This window comes from Podarcis cretensis (assembly GCF_951804945.1).
Source record: "Podarcis cretensis genome assembly, chromosome: 4".
NCBI classification, from domain to species: Eukaryota; Metazoa; Chordata; class Lepidosauria; order Squamata; family Lacertidae; genus Podarcis; species Podarcis cretensis.
In genome coordinates this window covers 33,344,179-33,365,920 of record NC_137173.1, presented here as the reverse complement: position 1 = coordinate 33,365,920, position 21,742 = coordinate 33,344,179, and the positions used below count along the sequence as shown (strand labels likewise).

Sequence of the window (21,742 nt, the reverse complement as noted above, 5' to 3'; positions counted from 1 at the left end):
GTCCATGGGGTCATGAAGAGTCGGACATGACTATACAACTAAACAACAACAACAACAACAACAAAGCTTCATAAACTTGTGATTTCATGGGTTGCTGATTTCCTTCCTTCCTTCCTTCCAAACCTTTTGCTAGGGGGTGTCTCACAGCAGAGAAACTTCACAAAGGAAGACCACTCTTAATTTCCCATTAACTCACCATGAAATATGGATGGTCCCTTTCTCAGATGCTTTTATTTCAATCCACTTTTTTCATTAATTGCTGTGTCTTACTGGCATTTTTGCTGCTCGTTTTAAAGGGGTGTAATGGTAGACTCACATAAATGATTTTATGTGAAATAAGGCTATATTTATGTGAGGACACCTGTCCTGAAAGGCAGGATATAAATCTTTTGAATAAGTCTGGCAGGGTGCTGGCCTTCTCTTGCCTCTTAAATACACTACCTGCCCTGTGAAGTTGGAAGCTGTGAGAGAGGATACCACTGAAAAGGCTTCTCTAGATCATGGTGATATTTACCTCAGTATTGTGCATGAGAAGCCATTCAGCATGTAGCACTCAGACTGAAAGAGTGTTCCTGAGCCGAGAAAAGACCTAATTAAAGGCAATTTAAACTACAAAATGCTAGTAAAAGCCATGGGAGTTGTGCTTGCTTTAAGGTCTGTGGAAGTGCCAAAATGAGAGATCACTCTGCCTGTTACTGATTTTTCAATAGTAATAAAAACACTAAATGCTAATGAGTGGCTGAAACAGGCAGCATCTGTTCAGCTGCCCTTCATAATTCTATAGCCCTAGGTTTGATTTACTCATCATTATTCATTATTGTTCTGTTTCATGCACGCTTTCCAACAGAGAGGCACAAGGCTGTTATTAGGCAGAGAGAGATTTGTTGCAGATGCACATAAAAGGTCTGAAATTTCCTGTTTTGATATATATACAACAAAAGTCCAGACTCTCTCTCTCTCTCTCTTTTTTTGCATCCAAACATCATTTGATAGGCAAATACTACAATTTAGTCTCTTGTGTGCACACCTCTACTAAGGTAAAGGTAAAGGTACCCCTGCCCGTACGGGCCAGTCTTGACAGACTCTGGGGTTGTGCGCCCATCTCACTCAAGAGGCCGGGGGCCAGCACTGTCCAGAGACACTTCCGGGTCACGTGGCCAGCGTGACATCGCTGCTCTGGCTAGAGCCAGAGCCAGAGCCAGAGCCAGAGCCGCACACGGAAACGCCGTTTACATTCCCGCTGGTAAGCGGCCCCTATTTATCTACTTGCACCCAGAGGTGCTTTCGAACTGCTAGGTTGGCAGGCGCTGGGACCGAGCAGCGGGAGCGCACCCCGCCGCAGGGATTCGAACCGCCGACCTTTCGATCGGCAAGCCCTAGGCGCTGAGGCTTTAACCCACAGCGCCACCTGCGTCCCGCCCACACCTCTACTACTAGGACGCTAAATGTATAACATTCAGTCGAATAATAAATGAAACATACTAAAATGAAGAAAAAATGTCATCAAAAGCAATTAAAACCAAACTTTTTTTAAAAAAACCAATTTCTAATAAAACATTTTGAATCTACTGCATAAGTTGGTTTTCGGAACACTTATTCAAAAGCACTACATTAGAATCTGTCATGCAAGAGCTGTATTTTAAATTCAGCCAATTTGTGTGCAAGGTGGGATTATCCGAAAAGCTTAAATGTAAATAATCTAATTTTAATTTTTGCAAATAATCTAATTTTGTTGCCACAAAAAGATACACACCTTCAAAATGCACAGCTAATGCATAAATCTATTTAGGCTGCAATCTTATACCCATTAACCTGGGAGTAAGCTCCACTGAGTATCCACAGTAGTGTCCGCAATAGAGGGGGAATGACCACTGGGATGACCGTAGAGAGAAGAAACACCATGGTGCAACTGGGCGCCTTCATCTGTCCCAGCTGCAGGAAAGGATGTCTCTCCCATATTGGTCTCTACAGCCACAGCAAGCACTGCAACTCTCTAACAGTTTTGATTCCCCCACTCAAAAAAAAAGGGGGGGGGAAAGGGCACATTCCTCCATTGTCTCCTGAGACAGATGGATGCCTACCAACCGGCTCCACTGAACTCAATGAAACTTACTTCGAGTAGACATTTATAGGATTGTGCTGTCTATTGCTTGTAACATAAAGTGGCATAGGTAGAACTAGTGTGTTGAACAGAAATATAGGTGTTCCTGAGAATTAGTCCCCTGTCATCTGAAACACTGAGGAGCAGTGCCCATCTATTTTCCCTGAATGGCCTAAGAACACGAGAAGAGCCCTGCTAGATCAGATCAAAGGCCCATTGACCCCACCATCCTGCCAAGCAAATGCCTACAGCAGACCTTCAAGCGGGACCTAAGTGTGATAGCATTCTGCCCACTTGCATTTCCAGGTAACTGGTAGATAGAGGCATCTCTGTCTCAGGGTAGCCTGTTCAGATTACAGTGAATGCAACCTTGCCATCAAAGGCCCGTATAGTTAAAGCTATGGTTTTCCCAGTAGTGATGTATGGAAGTGATAGCTGGACCATAAAGAAGGCTGATCGCCGAAGAATTTATGCTTTTGAATTATGGTGCTGGAGGAGACTCTTGAGAGTCCCACGGACTGCAAGAAGATCAAACCTATTCATTCTTAAGGAAATCAGCCCTGAGTGCTCACTGGAAGGACAGATTGTGAAGCTGAGGCTCCAATACTTTGGCCACCTCATGAGAAGAGAAGACTCATGAGAAGAGAAGACTGATGCTGGGAAAGATGGAGGGCAGAAGGAGAAGGGGACGACAGAGGACGAGATGGTTGGACAGTGTTCTCGAAGCTACCAACCAGCATGAGTTTGACCAAACTGCGGGAGGCAGTGGAAGACAGGAGTGCCTGGCGTGCTCTGGTCCATGGGGCCACGAAGAGTCGGACACGACTAAACGACTAAACAACAACAACAACAGTGGTTAGGGTGAGACTAAAGTGGGGGACCCAGGTTTAAATCCCTTTCAGCCATGAAGTTTGTCGAATAGCTATAGGCCAGTCACTATCTCTCTTGTCTAACAAACTTCACAGAGTTGTGGTGAAAAGAAGAGGGTAGAGCCATTATGAGTTCCTTGAAGGAAGTGTGTGATACAGTGCAATGAATAAACAAATGAAGAATGCAAGCATAAAGGAGGAACCCACCAGATTTTAAAAGAATGGGCAGAAATCCATTCTTATTTACATCAATGCAGGTTTCAGCAATTCCACTGAAGCCAATACAATTACTGACAGCTGAAAATCAGATTAGAGACCTAATTTATTTTTTCATTATCTCAGCTATTTTTGCCTTCATTATATATAATTATTTTAATGGAATTTACTTCCATGAAAGTGTGTTTAGGATTGTATCCCAAGGCATTCAGCTATATCTTCCTAAAACACTTTTAATGGACTGAGCACTCTACCTAAATCTCTTCAGAAAGCAATTAGTCAGTGCATCATTGAAAAGAGAAATGCTTGATCTGTTACTGAGTGAAGAGTGATATTGCCAGATGATAGAAGCTCCAAACCATTGTGCAGCACTAGTAAGTGGAAACCCACTTAATTTGTTTGCCTTCATTTGTTTTCAGCTCTGCATTGTCAGAGGTATGGTAGGCACCTATGGAAATGGTGTTGTGCTGGTTGGTTGAAACATAACTATTTGCAGGGACATTCCTGAGCACTGATTTTTAGTACTATGGTTTCACCCAGTTGGCCCTATATGACCAACATATCCTGGGATATGTTGGTCATATAGATATTTCCTCAAGCTGCATAAGAAACCAACCTGATTAGGTGTACTAAGGATAAAATCTGTGGGAAAGGCACATGTTGGTGAAGAATCCAAAGTGGATTGCTGCCTGGCATCTGTAGTGTTGAAAGCAAGGAAGGCCTGCGATTAGGTCTTAGTAGCTCAACAAAGTAACATATTTTTAAAAAACAGCTTAATTCAACTGTATGTCAGCCCTTTTCATTTTTAGCCTATACCACATTTAGGAAAATGCATACCAGTAACCAGGTTTTATAGGGACGCGGGTGGTGCTGTGGGTTAAACCACAGAGCCTAGGACTTGCCGATCAGAAGGTTGGCGGTTTGAATCCCCATGACGGGGTGAGCTCCCATTGCTCGGTCCCTGCTCCTGCCCACCTAGCAGTTCGAAAGCACGTCAAAATGCAAGTAGATAAATAGGTACCGCTCCGGCGGGAAGGTAAACGGCGTTTCCGTGTGCTGCTCTGGTTTGCCAGAAGCAGCTTAGTCATGCTGGCCACATGACTTGGAAGCTGTACGCCGGCTCCCTCGGCCAATAAAGCGAGATGAGCGCCACAACCCAAGAGTCGGCCACGACTGGACCTAATGGTTAGGGGTCCATTTACCTTTACCTTTACCTTTAACTAGGTTTGAGTCATTCACAGCAGAACTACCAGATACATAGAATTAGCTAGGACCCTTGAACACTTAATTGATAGGAATATTGGCTTAATCAACTTTCTTTTAGCTTTGAAACACGAGATTTGTTATATATGCCATATTTGAAAGAATGGCATTTATTCCATGAGATAAATTACAGAAAGGTTATTCTTACAGTCATAATAGGTTTTTATTTTATTTTTTAAGTGATGAATCCCACAGCGATATTATTATCTCATCTGGGAGAAATGGCAGACCATTTGACACCTTGACTGCCGCCAGAAGCATCCTACAGATTGCTATATGAAATGCTTCCTTTTTGTAGGTGCAGCCAAGCATGGTTGTCATCCGAGATCCTTAACTGTTATTCACCCCTACTTAAAATGGGCTAATTAGGATTATTCTTAAAACAAATCAGATTTATTACGTGAGTATTGCAGGTGCGGATAACATGGCAAAACTGCATGGTTCACTGTTTTAACTATTGTCTTACGACCCTGAGTTCTCTGGACAAATACTCTCCATCTCCATCTGTTGTCAGCCACATACATTAATGCATGGGCGCTATTCTCTTGGATTCTAGGGCAGAATGTGCTATTCAATGGGCTGGAAAATTCATGGTCTGGAGAAAAGCTATTGGCAATTAGCTGAAGACATTTTCATCAAGGGCATGTGGACAAGTGATGTCAAATACACCTTTCAAGAAGGAACATCAGTATTCCAGCTGGGTATTCTTGCCTTTGCCATTCAAAGCATAATTCTGTCACCCCAGTCCCATAAATGCAAGCGATGTGTTGAGGCATATATTTGTAAGAGGAACTGTTTTTCCAAGTGCAGAAAAGTCTGCACTGTGGGAGGGCAACAGCTCTGTAGTACGTGTGGCATATGTGTGTTATTTATTTATTTATGTCACCTTAGCTTCTAAAATTAATTAAAAACCCATCTTAAAATCAGCTAGCAAGAAGCAGTGCAGCAACAAAATATCTGAATTATTTTATTGCACAGAATGTCTGTGAGCACTGAGATTGCAGTGTAGGTGGTGCTTCTGTTCAGATTGTGTCTATATTAGTATTTTCTGTCCCCTTCTTGGATCATATAATTCCAGATCTGTGGACAGGATGGGACTATTGGTATCTATTTAAAGAAAGTGTTCATTAATAAACAGTTAAAAGTTTGTAAACTCAACTCTGTTAAAATTATATGTTTCTACACCAACAATGCATAGACATGAAAATGCACATGGATATTTGTGCTTAGCAGCACTAATCTAACAATTGATACTCCTCTGTTATTCACTTTTTCCGCAAGACCTGGGCTACATTTTTCTTTTATGATTTAGTTATAAAACTAGAAGAAGCAGATAACACTCGGAGTCCATCACATGTGTGCAACAAAGAGGTTCCTCATGCTGTTTTTGTAAAATACGTAAGATACTTGGGTTGAAACAGTGACCTAGCCATAACCGAATGTCCACCTTTTCTGGTAATTTACCAGTTCAGTGTATCATCAAGTTAGGTCCCAGAGCCCTCTTTGTTGGATCAGTTTGGGCCCATATGATAACCTGCAGAATAATACAATAATCACACAATTTAAGGGTGGAGGAAGAAACAATATAGACCATGGGTAGGCAAACTAAGGCTTGGGGGCCGGGGCCAGCCCAATCGCCTTCTAAATTCGGCCCGCGGATGGTCCGGGAATCAGTGTTTTTATACATGAGTGGAATGTGTGCTTTTCTTTAAAATCCATCTCTGGGTTATTTTTGGTGCATAGGAATTTGTTCATATCCCACCCCTCCCCCAAAATAGTCCGGCCTCCCACAAGGTCTGAGGGACAGTGGACCAGCCCCCTGCTGAAAAACTTTGCTGACCCCTGATATAGACCATAGCTGTGGATGTTTACTGTGTTGTATAGTTCTTAATGGATGACAAAATTTGAGAGTATATTAATCATGCACAAATACTAAAAAAGAAAAGAAAAGCCATAGGACTGGCAGCCTAAGTATACTGACCTCTAGGTATACTACCCATGGCATCACCAAAGTGGCCACAAGCAGGTCTGCCACTGCCAGGCTCACCACAAGGTAGTTGGTGGTAGTTTGCAGGCTACGTTCCCTCAACACTGCCAGGCAGACTAGGACATTCCCAAAAACGATGGCCAAGATCAAGATGCAGTACCAGAGGGCGTAGTAGGCATGAGACTGTGGTGATCCAGGTTCTGTGGAGTTATCCTGCCAGTATGGGGCTGATACTGTAGAATTGGGATTGCTAGTGATTCTGCTGAAGGCTGTCATCATGGGATGGAAGATCTGAAAAAGAAAGACACTGGATGAACATTGGTGTGGTGCACCAAGAACAGAGAATCTGTTTATATTTTCATATCACTGGCCAAATTATGCCACTGACTATGAGTGAAACCCTACAAGTCATTCATTTGTAAGATTGCTCAATGCCAACGAACTACAATCTGGGGAAAAATGATAGTTGTTTAATAGTGCCAGGAAAAGCATTGGGGTGCTTTAGATGAAAGTTATGGTTCTGTACTCACTAGGTTCCAAAGTATTTTACTTTTTGAGTTCCTACTCTTCCTTTCTCTAACACCCACCCAATTCAAAGGAAATAGAAAAAGGGTGGCCACATTCAACACCAACATTCCTGTGCAGATTGTATTTTCAGTGTGTCTTACCACCCCAGATGTACTTTTCACATACCAGCCACAAAGAAGCACAATCACTATCATACCCAAGTGATCATGTGAGAAATTGGGGAAGGTGAAAGCACATAGAACCATTTTTGCTCCTTTCTACAAACTCTGAGGCCTGGAGCAAACAGTTGCTGGCAATGTTATAACTGGCCATGGGATATTTACTTAGGGAGTCCAGCAGGTTGCTCAGTGCCTACTGGAGATCAGTGCCCTGGGCAACTGTACGATTTTTCATACAACTACCTTTCAATACCATGCAGTGGTATAATGTGAGGAACCTGATCTTCTTGAAAGAGCCATGTGGAATTCACATTGAAAAATTAATCTGTGGGCATTAAGATTGATATGGGTGATGTTATCACCTTTGCTTTAGCAAAAACTGTCACAGGTTTCTCATTAGCTGTTCATTCCCAACAATGATTTGCTGAGAAACCAGTCTCCTTTACTGGGCTGGGTCCCATAAAGTCAAACTTAGTTCCGGACTGAACTACAATTAAAATCGACTACTTGCTGCTTTTTCTTGAGGGAATTTAAATTTAAAGTTCTGACAAAAATCTACTTGATTATTAGCATTCCTACACAGTGCTGAGTAGTTTCCAAGTAGAGAAAGAGGCACAGTTCCTGCACCATTGAACTTGCCTGATACAATCCTAGTCCAAAGTGGAATACAGCAGGAGGTACACTGCAGGGTGTTCAAAGTCTCTCATTCCCAATCAACCTCTGATGGTTCTCTGAAACCTATTGTGCTCCATTTAGCTTTGATATGACTTTTCCAGAGGTACTGATGCTATTCTTAGTGACTCAGTCTCAAGACAATTCCACAAAATAGACTGCCTCTCTGGAACTTTGCATCAGAATTCCATACAACTTTTATGATGAGCATCAGCTGAAATTGGGTCATTACATTGAGTCTCTTGTTATATTAGGCTATATAACACTAGTCCAGGGACCTATCTGCACTGTGCAGCATGCAACATGCAGATTTGGCCATTCTTGTTACTTTTTGTGGTACTCCAGAAGGGTATCTCGTCTTTACTGCACCAGTGATGATATCAGTGATGTACATGGAAGCCTTGGGGCATGTCTAGCATGACAATGTGGGACATGAGTTGGTTCCATACAGAGCCCAATACAGAATACATGTGTCCCAGTAGAACCCATAGCCATTGCAAAATCCTGACTTTCTGAGTATGTATGTAATTCAGCTGCAACTCCATTAGATTACTGCAATGCATTATAAGTGAGTCTGCCTTTGAAGGCAGTTTGGTAACTGCAGCTGGTGCAGAATTTGGAGGCCAGATTGTAGATGGGAGGTAGGTGGTCTGATCATATAATATTAATCCTGGCCTGACTGCGTTGCCTGCCGAGTCATTTCTGGGCTCAAGTCAAATTCCTGATTTTGACCTGTATGGCCTTAGTTGCCTCAGGTCACAAGTATCTTATGGACTGCCTCTCTCTGCACAAACCTACCTGGCCCCTCTGGTGCCTTTCTTTGTGTTGGGCCTTCACAGTGGTGACTCCCTGACTGTGGAGTGCTCCCACTGGCACCATCATTATCACCTTTTAGGCACCAGGCAAAGATGTTACTGTCAACCCACTATCAAGCAGATACTTTTCAGATATAGCAAGTTGAGCCTCTGCTTTTGCTGTATGAGTAAGACTACTATGGCAATGCTATTTGGCCTTTTTCTGGGCAATCTCAAGATACAAGCCAATGAATCCCTTTCTCACAATTTATCCCTCCAGGGCATGAATGATACACATGGACTTCAGAGCGTGAAGGAAGCTTAACCTGCTTGTGCCTGTCTAAGTCCCTGTTCTGGGGATAATTAGAGGTAATTTGATATATTTCCTCTTGGCAACATAGAATATAATTGAACTAGAATCCTTTGTCCCAGCTGGTGAGGCACGTTTGACAACAATAAGAAATCAAACCTTTAGTGTCATAGGCCCGGTCCTGTGGAACACCCTTCCAATGGAAATTCAGTGGGCACCTTCTGTGCCAACTTTTAAACACCTGCTGAAAACTTTTCTATACTGCCAGGGTTATGCAGGCCGTTAAGAGTACACCCCCCATAATGTTCTACTGATGCTTGCTTTTAATTTCTTTTTGTTTTTAACTTGCTTTTAACATTTTGTGATTTTATTGTTTGGTTTTACGTTTTTCTACTACTGTAACCTGCTGTGATATATTTTTATAACACAGTGGTATATAAATATTTATTTATTTATAAATAAAAATACAGCTTATTTTTATATGATGTCCCCTGGGCAGAAGGCTTAAGGACAGGGTGTTGAGATATTCTTGGCTAGGGATTGCTCATATGGACATTGAAGAAGAGCTTGAATAATGCATCCCTCAAAGCCAAGCATTTTGCTTGATGAAGCTTAAGGAAGGCAGGACTTTTCTTAGGGGAGGTTAAAGAGATAAAGCAACTCAGCGTGATGGTAGCAATGCTTGTGGTTTGGGGGAAAATCCTTCCTTAGAGAGAGAAAAATGTGGGCTGATTTGTGCAGGTTTATGGAGAGTTATTTCAGGGATCATTTCTTTCTTTTTTTAATGTATTTTTATTAAAGATTTTCTTGATTTACAAAGGTATGTGTAATGTCTCTCTCTCGTATTTTTTCCCCCATGTAACTTTAAAAAAACAAAAAAACAAATTGGTTTCATTTGTTGAGACATTAGGAAGAATAGGGGGAAAGAGGTGGAGGGGGGAAAGATGAGTGGGGGTGGGGTCGGTTGGTGATGTTTCTATTTTACTTAATATATGTGGGGTTTTGTGTCAGAGTTGCTTGTGCAGGTTCTCTGCTGTTCACTTGTGTTCCTTTGGTGGTGAGAGAGGTTGGGGTTGGCCTAGGGTGTGGCTGTTCATTTGTGGTTGGCTGTGGTGGTCTTTGTTTTCATGTGTGTGTGTGTGAGTGGGGTGGGTGGGTGTTTTGGATCAGGTTGGCCATATTGATTTGTATGCCGTTGGTGGATTTTTGTCATTGTCTTGTTGGGCTGTGTGTGTGATAAAGGGGAGCCATACTGGGGTGAAGGCGTCTTCTTCTATTTGTCCCCGTGTTAGTTTCAGTTTATTGGTTAATTTTTCTAGTAAGGCTGTTTCCCATACTATTTGGTACATTGGTCCATGCTTATTCCTTCAGGGATCATTTCTAAAAAATATTTAATATTCTTTAATCATGAATGCTGGATTGGAGATGCTTCAAACACATTGAGAAAAAAATAACTGCTTCCTTAACTGCATACAAGTTTGGAGTTAGGCTCAATGTTGAGCCTGAGCCTGTGATTTTATGATGGGATTTTTGCAAAAAAGCAGATCACTAAAATAGTCAAATCACTTCCTTAGGTAAGTAACCTGTTCAGTATCTGCTTTGTAATAAAAACTGGGCAATGGGTTATCACAGAAACCAATTAGCGAAAGGTGGCATGCCATTCCTCGCCAACCTCTGGCTAGAGGTGTTGTCATTAGTGTGTGTGTATGTGTGAAAGAGAATTAAAAGAAACGAGCCGGAAAGACACAGGGGTCTAATTTACTCTCTAAGAGAATTCAGAGCTATGACTTTGGTGCCCTGCTCAATACTTAATGGGGGAGCAAGATCTGCTGGAGTGTTGATGCTGTAAGCCTTGTATCACATGCTGCACTTGAATATATGTGTAGCTAAACTGTATGTCATAGAAACATTGTATGTCTCAAATGTCTCAAATGCCCTTAATTCCAAGGAAACCCAATTTATGCACTGGGACCCCTGAAGCATTTCACCACTCAGAGATTGGGGGTTGCATAACTATCTTAAGTCATCTGAGTTTGCTGCTAATGTTTTCTTCCTTGCTGCAATCTTATTATAGGCTGCACTTTTGTATATCTCCTGATCTGTTATAATGGCTTTAGTTTGAAGGACACAGCACAGTACAAGAGACTGGACTGTATAACTTTTTATATTGCTTTTACTTCCACATTTCTAAGATTTGATGCACTTACATTCTTATATATCTATTGAAATCTCATCACTTGGTGTATACAGCTGAATATATTAACAGTCTCCACTGACCATATTTTGTTAGGCATGATATGAAAACTCAGTTTAGTGGTTGGACTGTGTTGGGTATTTTCAGACATGGAAGTCAACACCTGGCATTGCAATAATCAATTTTCCTTTCACTGTGCTTAAATATGCATGAGTAGCCTGATCTTTGACTGAAATGGCTTGTCAAAATAGTAGTCTGAAACAACACATAAGGCTTATTCTGGTTTCTGCTTACAGTGCAAACCTCAAATGAAATTCCCAATTATTCACACTACATAAGATTCTGCTGTGAGCTCTGTTCATTGAAACAACCGTGTGCCCAATGCACTTTATAGCAACCAGCCTTGACATCAAAAGTAATTACTGAGTGACAATGGCTGTAATCATATTCCCAGTTATCAGGTATCATTTCCATTTGCTGGTTCCAAAAACAATCAATAGAACCCAAAGTGATTCCAAATGTGTTTTTATTGGATAACTGTGCCAAATGAGAGCAAGCTTCAGAACTAAAAACTTAGTGGTACAACTTAGTGGTACAAATTAAAAGCTTACTAACCTTCATCATTATAATCACAATCATTTGGAATCATATCTGTATTTTTCTGAAACTCCCCTATTTTCGTTTCCACTCTCCTTTCCCTTAATAGGTCATTCTCAATCTACTTCACCTATTCTCCTTTATAGCCCAATTTTTATGACTTTCATTCTTTTACTTCCTTTCAATTACAGAAGTTTGTGCATCTATTTCAAGGGCAAAACTCTGATGGAAATACCAGAATCAAAACAATTTTCTCAAAGGTCAGTGTTTTAGGTCATGTGAGATTATATATACAGCTTGAAAAATGTGTGTGGGCACATATACATGTGTACATGCATGTATGCACATTTGTATGCACACATACAAATGCATCTTTAAGTCTGTGTTTGCTCATTTCACCATTCTGGTACGCTAGATATTCAAATCCCTCAAATTATTTTAATTACAGCACCGACCTGAAAACAATAGCACCATTCTTTCAATATGACTTACTTTGTTGGGGCAGGGCTTTCTTCTTAGAAAAGTCACTTTTAATATATACAGGACTTTCAAACCCACAGCCTTTCTAACTGCTGCATTGAAGTGAAGGGGCACAAAACAAAATTATCTCAGGATTGTCAAGAGCTACTTTGCCAGTTATAGCAAGCGACAAACATCAACCTCCCTTCCACACACCTTTTTGAAAAGGTCTTATAGAGGGAGGAGAGTGTTTAAAATTAACAATCTTTACTACATTATGAAAGAGTAAGCATTAAAAAGAACAAGCTCTCTCTATCCTGTCCTCCAGGTGATAATGCACAGAATACAGTCCCCCTCCTTGAACCATAGGTAGTTTATAGCCTTGACAGGTTTATTCTTCTTCTTAGGCATATGGGTTTTCTTTCAGGCTGTTAGGTGTTTTGAAAGATTTGCAAAGAGCATAGGTTAAAAGCAAGAAATCTTACAAGACAGAACTAAAATGCAAAAGAGGAAAACAATGACTTACCCTCATCCGTCTGATTCAGCTCTGGAAGGATATAGAGAACATGTTAGATTCATGTGGCGCTGTAGCCATATGCCTCAGGGGAATCAAACTTTGCCCTTCCTGAGACATTGCAACTATGTAAGAATACAAGAAAAAAATATTCCATATTTGCCTCAGAGATGTAGGACAGTGATCTAAAAAGTCTTTACGTCACTTTGGACCTGATTTATATCCATACATTTCCCATATGGCTTTCTGAAGATCTCAAAGACCAGCTGCTTGGTGTCTCTGTCCTTGGTGCTGATAGAATAAGCTGCTGCTCCCTACCTCCTCTTCTCCCCCTCTTCATATTCCAGTTCTACAGCATCACCTCTCTGCCTTTCCTCTAACTTTATCAGCCTCTCTTACATACTGCTTGCTTTTCCTGCCAGTCTGTGCCTCTCAGATATCTTGGAAGCTGAAACTGAATGTCTGTCGCCTTTGTCTTATTCATGCTATCCATGTGTTGACAATTTCAAAATCCATTAGGTGGAATGTCATGCAGAATACAAATTCAAAACATTAAGTGTTCTTGGAGGTGGGGGGAATAGTTAAAGTGAGGAATAGTCTACTGATTGAACATTAGGTTTGGTTTTCACAGGCTGCTTGGGTTCCACAGACTAAAATCATACTGAGGTGGGCTCAGGTGTGAATCCAATGAAGATGCTGAACTCTTATGAATTCTGAATCAGTTCTGCATGCTTACCAAGCACAATTCAGATTATTTTCCATGGTGTTTTAAAGGGAGATGGCCTCACTGAGAAAAATGCTATCTGTAAAATCTTAACAACTGTTGAGGCCAGAGATTTAATATTAATGATGCTGTGTGGTAGAACATGTAGTTTGCATGTGAAAGGTTCCAGGTTCAATCCCCAGCATCTCCAGGTATGGCTAGGAAATATTCCTGCCTAAAATGCTGGATAACTATTCACAGACAATATGAGCCAGATGGACCGATAGTCTATATCGGTATAAGGTAGCATCCTATGGAGCACTTAATAATAATAATAATAACAATAAGCCTTACTTGTGAATGCAAGACAGTTTTTTCTTATCTGAATGTTAGACTAAAAATTTATATGGCTATATTATTCATTCATTCACTGTAAATTCAAAATATAACTTTAGGATGATTTGATTGAAGAATTTGCTTTTAAATTTCAGAATGCTTTTTGAAAGAGCAAAGACTGGCTGAAAAAATTCTTTCCATGATTAAATTGCATATGATACTTCACCCTACATGTAGCCTCATACCAGCACACAATGGATGTGTGTGTGTGTGTGTGTGTGTAGATAACACAACCATCAAGCTCTAACCCAAGATGCTGATTACATAACATCCAATCCCCATGTAATGTGATAGGGGGATAGTTTTGCTCAGGGGATTGCAGGCCCATCATACCATTCACTTTTCATTTTAAAATATGAATCTATGTGCACCCTTACATGAGACACAGAGAATGCACAGCCACCAGAATCTCATAAAAAAAGTGGGTGGGAGAAGAAAAGGTTGATTAGATCAGGGGTCAGCAACCTTTTTCAGTCGTGGGCCGATCCACCGTCCCTCAGACCATGTGGTGGGCCGGACTATTTTTTTTTTGGGGGGGGGAGGGAATGAATGAATTCCCTTGTCCCACAAATAACCCAGAGATGCATTTTAAATAAAAGGACATATTCTACTCATGTAAAAACAGGCTGATTCCCGGGCTGGATTGAGAAGGCGATTGGGCTGCATCTGTCCCACGGGCCTTAGGTTGCCTATGCCTGGATTAGATGCAGCACTACAGGAGGGAAATTTTCCACTGCTCTTTGCCACTTTAAAAATTAAAAGCAAATTTAGAATTTTTTTTCCTTTTTAATTTACATTTAGAAGTTCTCAAAACAGCAAGGGCACGGAACACATCATCAATGGCATTATACATAAAACTTAATAAGTGCCTAGAACATCTGTGGACAATTATAATTGTATTGGTTTATTATCCAAGAGAGGCATTACATCTTCCTGTTACAAAATACTCAGTACTCAGAAGGTCATTGTAGCAGAAGCATATCTGGAGTGAGTGTAACAAATGAATAGCCAATGTACATTCATTATGATGAAATGGATTGGGCAGAAAGTTCTTATGTGCAATTAAGAATCAGTTAGATCTAGGCTGGATCTAGACACATCAAAGAAGCGTTTCAGTTTAATAGCGTAAATTTAAACAGGGAAAACAGGTAGGGGGAAAACTGGCACGTCGCCATCTGGTGGCACAATGTTATATCACACATACAACGAATATAAATCACTTTTTCTGTACCATGGAGTCCATGGATTGGAAATATAATTATTGGCTAAAAAGTAGATATTGCTTTTAGGTTACATGCCAGAAAGGGAAATTTAATGAAAGCTAGAAATTGGAACAAATTTGCAATATCTGAAACAATAATGGACAAACATTTAAAACCACCTTACACTTTGGGGAATCAGATGCTAGACTGTTGAAGGTGAATTCTGGACTGCAGTTAGGGTGTCTGTATCCACGTGGGTGTCATATTTCTGCATGCCCCTTAATGTAAAAATTACAACAACTCTCCATGTAGCAAACCAGCATAGTCCCTTTCCTGGTGTGCTAGTTTACCACATGCAAGGAGCTCTTTACATGGAGGCGCAATTAAAAATATAACTCCCACCTGCAGTCTAAAGTGATAATATTCAGAATGCAACCCCCTCAACATACCCCCCTCATACTGTATAATGTGAGAACGGTTCTTAGTTGCCCGATTACAATGGATTACATATGGAGCCATGCAAACCACACATAGCAAGGTGGGAATCAATAAAAATGAAAATGTCCCAAATGGGCTTGAAGTGGACTCAACTTTATTGGCTGCGTTTCGTGGTGTTTGGTATGACACAGGGCAGGGATCCAGTCACTGGCTTGCTGGCCAATGTCAGTATTGAAACCCAACTGCTGGAATAATGTTAAAGGGAGCTGAATGATCTTCCCGCACCCAGCATGAACTACTATGGGTGTGGGTGTGTGTGCTTTTGCAGCCTGGACATGTGGAGTCCATCCCAACCTCCTCAGCTGGGGTTGAGTCTTTGAACAGGAACCCCAAGGCTCTTTAATCAATGTTAAAGGTAAAGGTAAAGGTACCCCTGCCCGTACGGGCCAGTCTTGACAGACTCTGGGGTTGTGCACCCATCTCACTTAAGAGGCCAGGGGCCAGCGCTGTCCGGAGACACTTCCGGGTCACGTGGCCAGCGTGACATCGCTGCTCTGGCGAGCCAGAGCCGCACACGGAAACGCCGTTTACCTTCCCGCTGGTAAGCGGTCCCTATTTATCTACTTGCACCCGGAGGTGCTTTCGAACTGCTAGGTTGGCAGGCGCTGGGACCGAGCAGCGGGAGCGCACCCCGCCGCAGGGATTCGAACCGCCGACCTTTCGATCGGCAAGCCCTAGGCGCTGAGGCTTTAACCCACAGCGCCACCTGCGTCCCTACTTAATCAATGTTAGTGTACATCAATAACCACAAAGCAAATGTTGCTGTGAGGAAGGGTAAATTCCTTCCCAGCCCCATCAACTATCAGCTACCCTCCATCTATTGCAACCAGAACAGCTTGTTAACATAGACCGGGGCAGAAAAGTCAACATCAACAGTACCAAAGCCACAGACCAGCCCTCTAAGGCCCAGGAATGGACAAAAAAGCACACTGTGGCACCAGTGAGCTCCCAAGGGTGGGGTTTTATTACACTACTGCACAGCTGAGTACCTACCTGCTGTGTGCCCATTCCAATCAGACCCACACTCATTCAAATCCACATGGGTGCACAACTAGGGTCCTTGTTTAGGAAGGGACCCAGGACGTGCCACCACAGCTGAGCAGGTATTTCAGCCTTGGCCTCTTACAGTTAAATGCAACACTAAGCCACATTGAGACCTAACACAAATGCATTGCTTCTTTGAGATACAATATTGTGATTCCAGAATAAAATCAAACTGAACCAAAAAAGTAGACTTCCTCGGAGATTTGATAAAGTTTTGCCTACGTGACTTTCCCAGCTGTATGAAATGGCATGTTTCTACTACTGTTTACAAACACTCTTATTAATCTCAGTTTTCACCAGCTGTGTTGCCAGTTGTATTGAGCAATCAGGTGGCATGGACTTATATTTTAAATAATAACATATGTAGGTGAGGAGGACAGTGCTTGGTAAAAAAGGGATGTGATGTATATTGCTGTTGTTCTATACTTGATCTTTGTCCTCTTCTTCAGCCTTATGGCACCAGAGTTTGTGCTTCTTTGTGAGACTTTTGTACTACAAAAAAAAAGTAAACAGATTCCAAGCCCATCTGAACATTTTCTTTAAAAGAACAGGTGTTCCAAGTACTATACTAAGTGTCCTAGCTTTAAGAATGTGCACTGTGCCTCCAACAGACGCATCAAGGATTTTGATCAGCACTGTGGCAATGTAGAGAGTCAAGAGCAGGAGAATAATGTGATGAGTTATTAATAGTTTACACAAATTATGTATATGAGCAGGTATGACCTAAAACTATCACCATCAGAAGTCTAAAGCCATTTGATGATAGGGGAAACTAGGCAGTCACAGTAGCAAAAAGGGATAGTTTGCTGGTAGTTCACATGGGACTATGCAGGGACGATATTAAATCAGTTTCGGTGGCGCAATAGTTGAGAAGGGTAAATGCCAGATCTAAAATATGTTGTCTTTAAAGGTAAAGGGTAAAGGGACCCCTGACCGACTCTGGGGTTGCGGCGCTCATCTCGCTTTATTGGCCAAGAGAGACGGCATACAGCTTCCGGGTCATGTGGCCAGCATGACTAAGCCGCTTCTGGCAAACCACAGCAGCACATGGAAATGCCGTTTACCTTCCCGCCAGAGCGATTCCTATTTATCTACTTGCACTTTGACGTGTTTTCGAATTGCTAGGTTTGCAGGAGCTGGGACCGAGCAACGGGAGCTCACCCCGTCGCAGGGATTCGAACCACCGACCTTCTGATCGGCAGGTCCTAGGCTCTGTGGTTTAACCCACAGCGCCACCCGCGTCCCTTTGTTGTCTTTAAGTAATGAATTAAAAACCCAGCCTAAAATAGGAATAATTCTTTGTTCTTAGTTTTTGTGTGTGTTATTTTCTAGAGACAGAAAGGTTTAAAGGTGTAACACTAAACTATGGTTTAGCTTTACATCAGGCTTCCTCAACCTTGGCCCTCCAGATGTTTTGAGACTGCAATTCCCATCGTCCCTGACCACTGGTCCTGCTAGCTAGGGATCATGGGAGTTGTAGGCCAAAAACATCTGGAGGGCTGAGGTTGAGGAAGCCTGCTCTACATGAACTAACTTATTCTTCTCCCGGTGTTGCACATTCCTTCTTTCTATCTCCTCTCCAGTATAACTGAGAGGAGGAGTTCAGAGGATTTTGCTTCTGCTTTTAGTTTACCACAATCCGTTAACTCATCTGCAATGGGTGGGAACTGTGATTAAGGACAGCCCTCGTCAGGGATTCTTCATCCAAGTAAACATACAATGGAGGGTAATGGGGATGAGTGTGACAGATGTGCTCCCCTCACCATTCCTGTTGCCCTCCTTGTATTGAAAGTGGAACTTCTGAAGCAGTCAAAACAAAATAAAAGAAAAAAAATTGAGCCTTCTGAAGCAGGGAACCCCTTGTACTGATGAATGTTCCCCATGTGTTTTAGACCCCTTAAATGGTCTGAATGGTCTAAATTATCTTAAATGGTTAAACCTCCCCCCACAACTCAGTGGGGAATGACAGGAATATTGCAAGGGGTGGATCTAATCCCTGTGTCAACTCCCTCATATGTCTACTCAAACTCAAGAAAAGAATGCTGAAGAGGGGATTAGCAATGGCTGATTTAAACAAGCCAACTTCATAAACCACAGTTTGAAGTTGACTTGGTTGAAACTAACCACGGTTAACGTTGACCGCAGTTAGAGAGTTTGGAGAAAACACCAAATCTTGGTTGAGCAAAGCAAAGCTTCCAAATTCCTCCTTCTGGCCATACAGGGAAAATAGATGGGACAAGGGAGTGCCCGAGTCCAGAAGTAGGCTAGATTTGTTCAAACCATGTTTTGGTGTTATGTACAAACATACTCCAAAGATGATTACATACTACCCAAGCTACCACTGTAGCATAAAAAGGTAAAGGTACCCCTGCCCGTACGGGCCAGTCTTGACAGACTCTGGGGTTGTGCGCCCATCTCACTCAAGAGGCCAGGGGCCAGCGCTGTCCGGAAACACTTCCGGGTCACGTGGCCAGCGTGACATCGCTGCTCTGGCGAGCCAGAGCCGCACACGGAAACGCCATTTACCTTCCCTCTGGTAAGCGGTCCCTATTTATCTACTTGCACCCGGAGGTCTTTCGAACTGCTAGGTTGGCAGGCGCTGGGACCGAGCAGCGGGAGCGCACCCCGCCGCAGGGATTCGAACCGCCGACCTTTCGATCGGCAAGTCCTAGGCGCTGAGGCTTTAACCCACAGCGCCATCTGCGTCCCTTCCACTGTAGCATAGTCTGTACTAAATTAGCTTAATGGTTTGTTTGCTTTTGGGAGGTTTTTTTTTTTTTTTAATTTTATTCGCTATAGCTTTATCTGTATTCACATATATGAATTGCACAAAAAGGACAGGAAGCGAGAGCTCTTCTCTATTCAGGGTTGCTCCCTCAAGGACAACGTACAAGGTGAACAGCATGGCCAAAGTTTTTAATTGCCTGCATTTTACATGCTCCAGGATTTAATAGGATCTTTAGCTGTCAAAGATGTCAGTGCATTTCTAATAGATTTAACAACAAAATCTGAACCGACAGTTTAATTCTTAATACAAGCTGCTTGAAGCTGAGGAGCAGTGTTACACCCCTGCAGTTTCTTGTGCCAAACAAAGGAAGAATATGTTGAATATTCTGCTTGGTTTCTTTTTAGTACAGTGAAAGCTTGGCTTTACCAAGACAGCTAATGTCTGTCCTGCAAAATCTCCATCCTTAAGAAAAGACTGGGATTTCCAACTGGTGCAATGTGGTCCTTTAGAAGCGACAATAAAAATTGTAATTGTGCAATACCTGTACTGCATTGTGTGCATTCTGATGGGACAAGACAAACAAAAGCTGGAATAGAAGAACCTTGCTAACACAGATTACTTAATGTGATAAGGTAATGGTTATGTCTTGTTGGAAAACTGTTCCACCTAAAATACTGCAGTCAGGTAATTGCAAGAGTCAGGATGCAGGCTCAGAATTCTGAAGAACTGGGATTTACAAAACTGGAATTCTCAATCGTGTTATCATGTTCAGCTAAACAAATGGAGGAGTGAAAATAGAAGGTGACTCTGTGGGTTGTTTTAATTCATGCAGGAAATCTGTGCCAGAACCAAGAATAGAATCCAACTTTTTTTACTCTTAAAACCAGCTTAGGAGAGTTGTGATTGGTGAAGTCAGTTTTAAGTATGTTGCTGGTACTATATTAGCTATGTAGTTATAAAGCATTTTATGTGAATTGGTTTTAATTATTTGTATTACATATTTTGTTTTGTTATATGTTACTGAGCAAAATACTGGGGGTAAATATATGTGTAATCACCCCTGAAGCTGTGGGATAGAACGGAAGAAACCATTTGTCAAGAAACGCTAGCTTATGACTGAAAGAGGTCTGAATGCCTGTCTTGAGGGCAGAAATATCTTTCTGTCTGGATTATGTGAAAAGCAGAAATGCTGACAAGGCTTTAGTCAAGCTAAGGCAATGCACCAGTGTGAAGAAGGTTATGTTATTATTCCACACAGGTTATGTTGTTATTCCACACAGCTAGCATAGGAGCCAACTCCCAAGGTCCTGAGGTCCCGTCCCCCCAAGTATTTGAGGGGGCTGGGGTCCCCCACAGTTGATGGGCATTGCCATTCAAATGATGTGCGTATGTTGTGTCATGTGATAGATTTATGCAATATGCAGGGCTACCATCCCCGTTTCCTCCCCCCACCACCATATTTTAAGTTGGCAGCCTTGGCAGCTAGTATCACTTTAACTCCTAAAACAATGGAAGACTGCTTCTGCAGGTGTTTGTCCCATGACCTGTTACTACTTACCCTATGATTGCTGGGTTGAAGTACAGTATAAAAATATCCAAATATTTAAATGGTCAAGGCAGGACAGCTTTCCCAATGGGCTTTTAAAAAAATCAATCACTTTCACTGCTCTTTTAAAAGCGGCATACATGCTCCTACTACAGCTGCCATTTACACCTTCAGTGAAAATGGTATATTTATTTTTCTAGCCATCTAAAACACCCAATAGGTATACTGAGCAAACCTTGTGATGTGCATGAAATGTCCTGGTAGCACTCACCCTTCTAAATGACAAAACACCTGATGCTTTGAGACTTGCATCTTCATCTGCTAGCTTGCTCCTTCTCTGCCTGGGCCATTTTTTGATCCTTTCATGTATTCCTGACAGATAAACAAGAAGCACAGAAAGCATACAGGAAATGATGGACCCATTTCCCTCACATTGGAAGTTACAAACTGATTCATGCAGCAGACTGCACGGCTGATATTTAGCATCTGATGCCAAAACAAATTTGCAATGTGGCCTATTGGAACCAAAGGGAAACCATATAAAAATTACTTTGTGTTTATGTGTGTATATGATAAGCTTCCAAACTTCATCAAATATACAGGTGAACCCTTTCATCACACTCACACAGCTATCTGCTGCTGTTACTGCCAGTGGTGGTTCACTGGTAGCAGCTGTGGAAGCTCAGGCTTAATGACCTGGGTCTGCACTAAGAGACAGCTGGAGTCAGTCAGGGCCTTGCCCTCCCAGACCAGGTGGAAAAGGCCTGCAAAGCAGGGAGTAGGACTCACAGCTGATTCCTTCTTAGTAATTTATGCCTCTTCCTATAGTCCTCTTCTCCTGCCCCATTCGTTCTAGGAACTCCATAAACTACTCTTTTGGTGGATTTGGCCATGTTAATTTCTGTCAGGAAATGATGAGATGGCAAAAGGGCATGCCTGCAGTATTGTGACCAGTCTCACCAG

The 21,742-nt window shown here is 42.0% G+C and overlaps 1 protein-coding gene and 1 long non-coding RNA gene across 2 annotated transcripts in view; one reads left to right on the top strand and one right to left on the bottom strand.

Moving 5' to 3' along the window:
• Positions 1-13,121, bottom strand: part of DRD3 (dopamine receptor D3) — a 24,184-nt gene extending 11,063 nt beyond the window's left edge. Inside the window, exons 1-2 of the mRNA XM_079973890.1 lie at positions 12,675-13,121; positions 6,431-6,727 (exon numbers count right to left, since the gene is read on the bottom strand). Of these exons, the coding sequence (XP_079830016.1) occupies positions 6,431-6,727; positions 12,675-12,680 (303 nt within the window). The 5' untranslated portion in view covers positions 12,681-13,121. The remainder of the gene's footprint in view (positions 1-6,430; positions 6,728-12,674) is intronic.
• LOC307215209 overlaps positions 1-21,742 on the top strand; it is a 27,311-nt gene extending 5,569 nt beyond the window's left edge. The window contains exons 2-4 of the long non-coding RNA XR_013838385.1: positions 8,869-8,957; positions 11,881-11,955; positions 21,636-21,742. This is a non-coding gene — a long non-coding RNA (uncharacterized lncRNA). The remainder of the gene's footprint in view (positions 1-8,868; positions 8,958-11,880; positions 11,956-21,635) is intronic.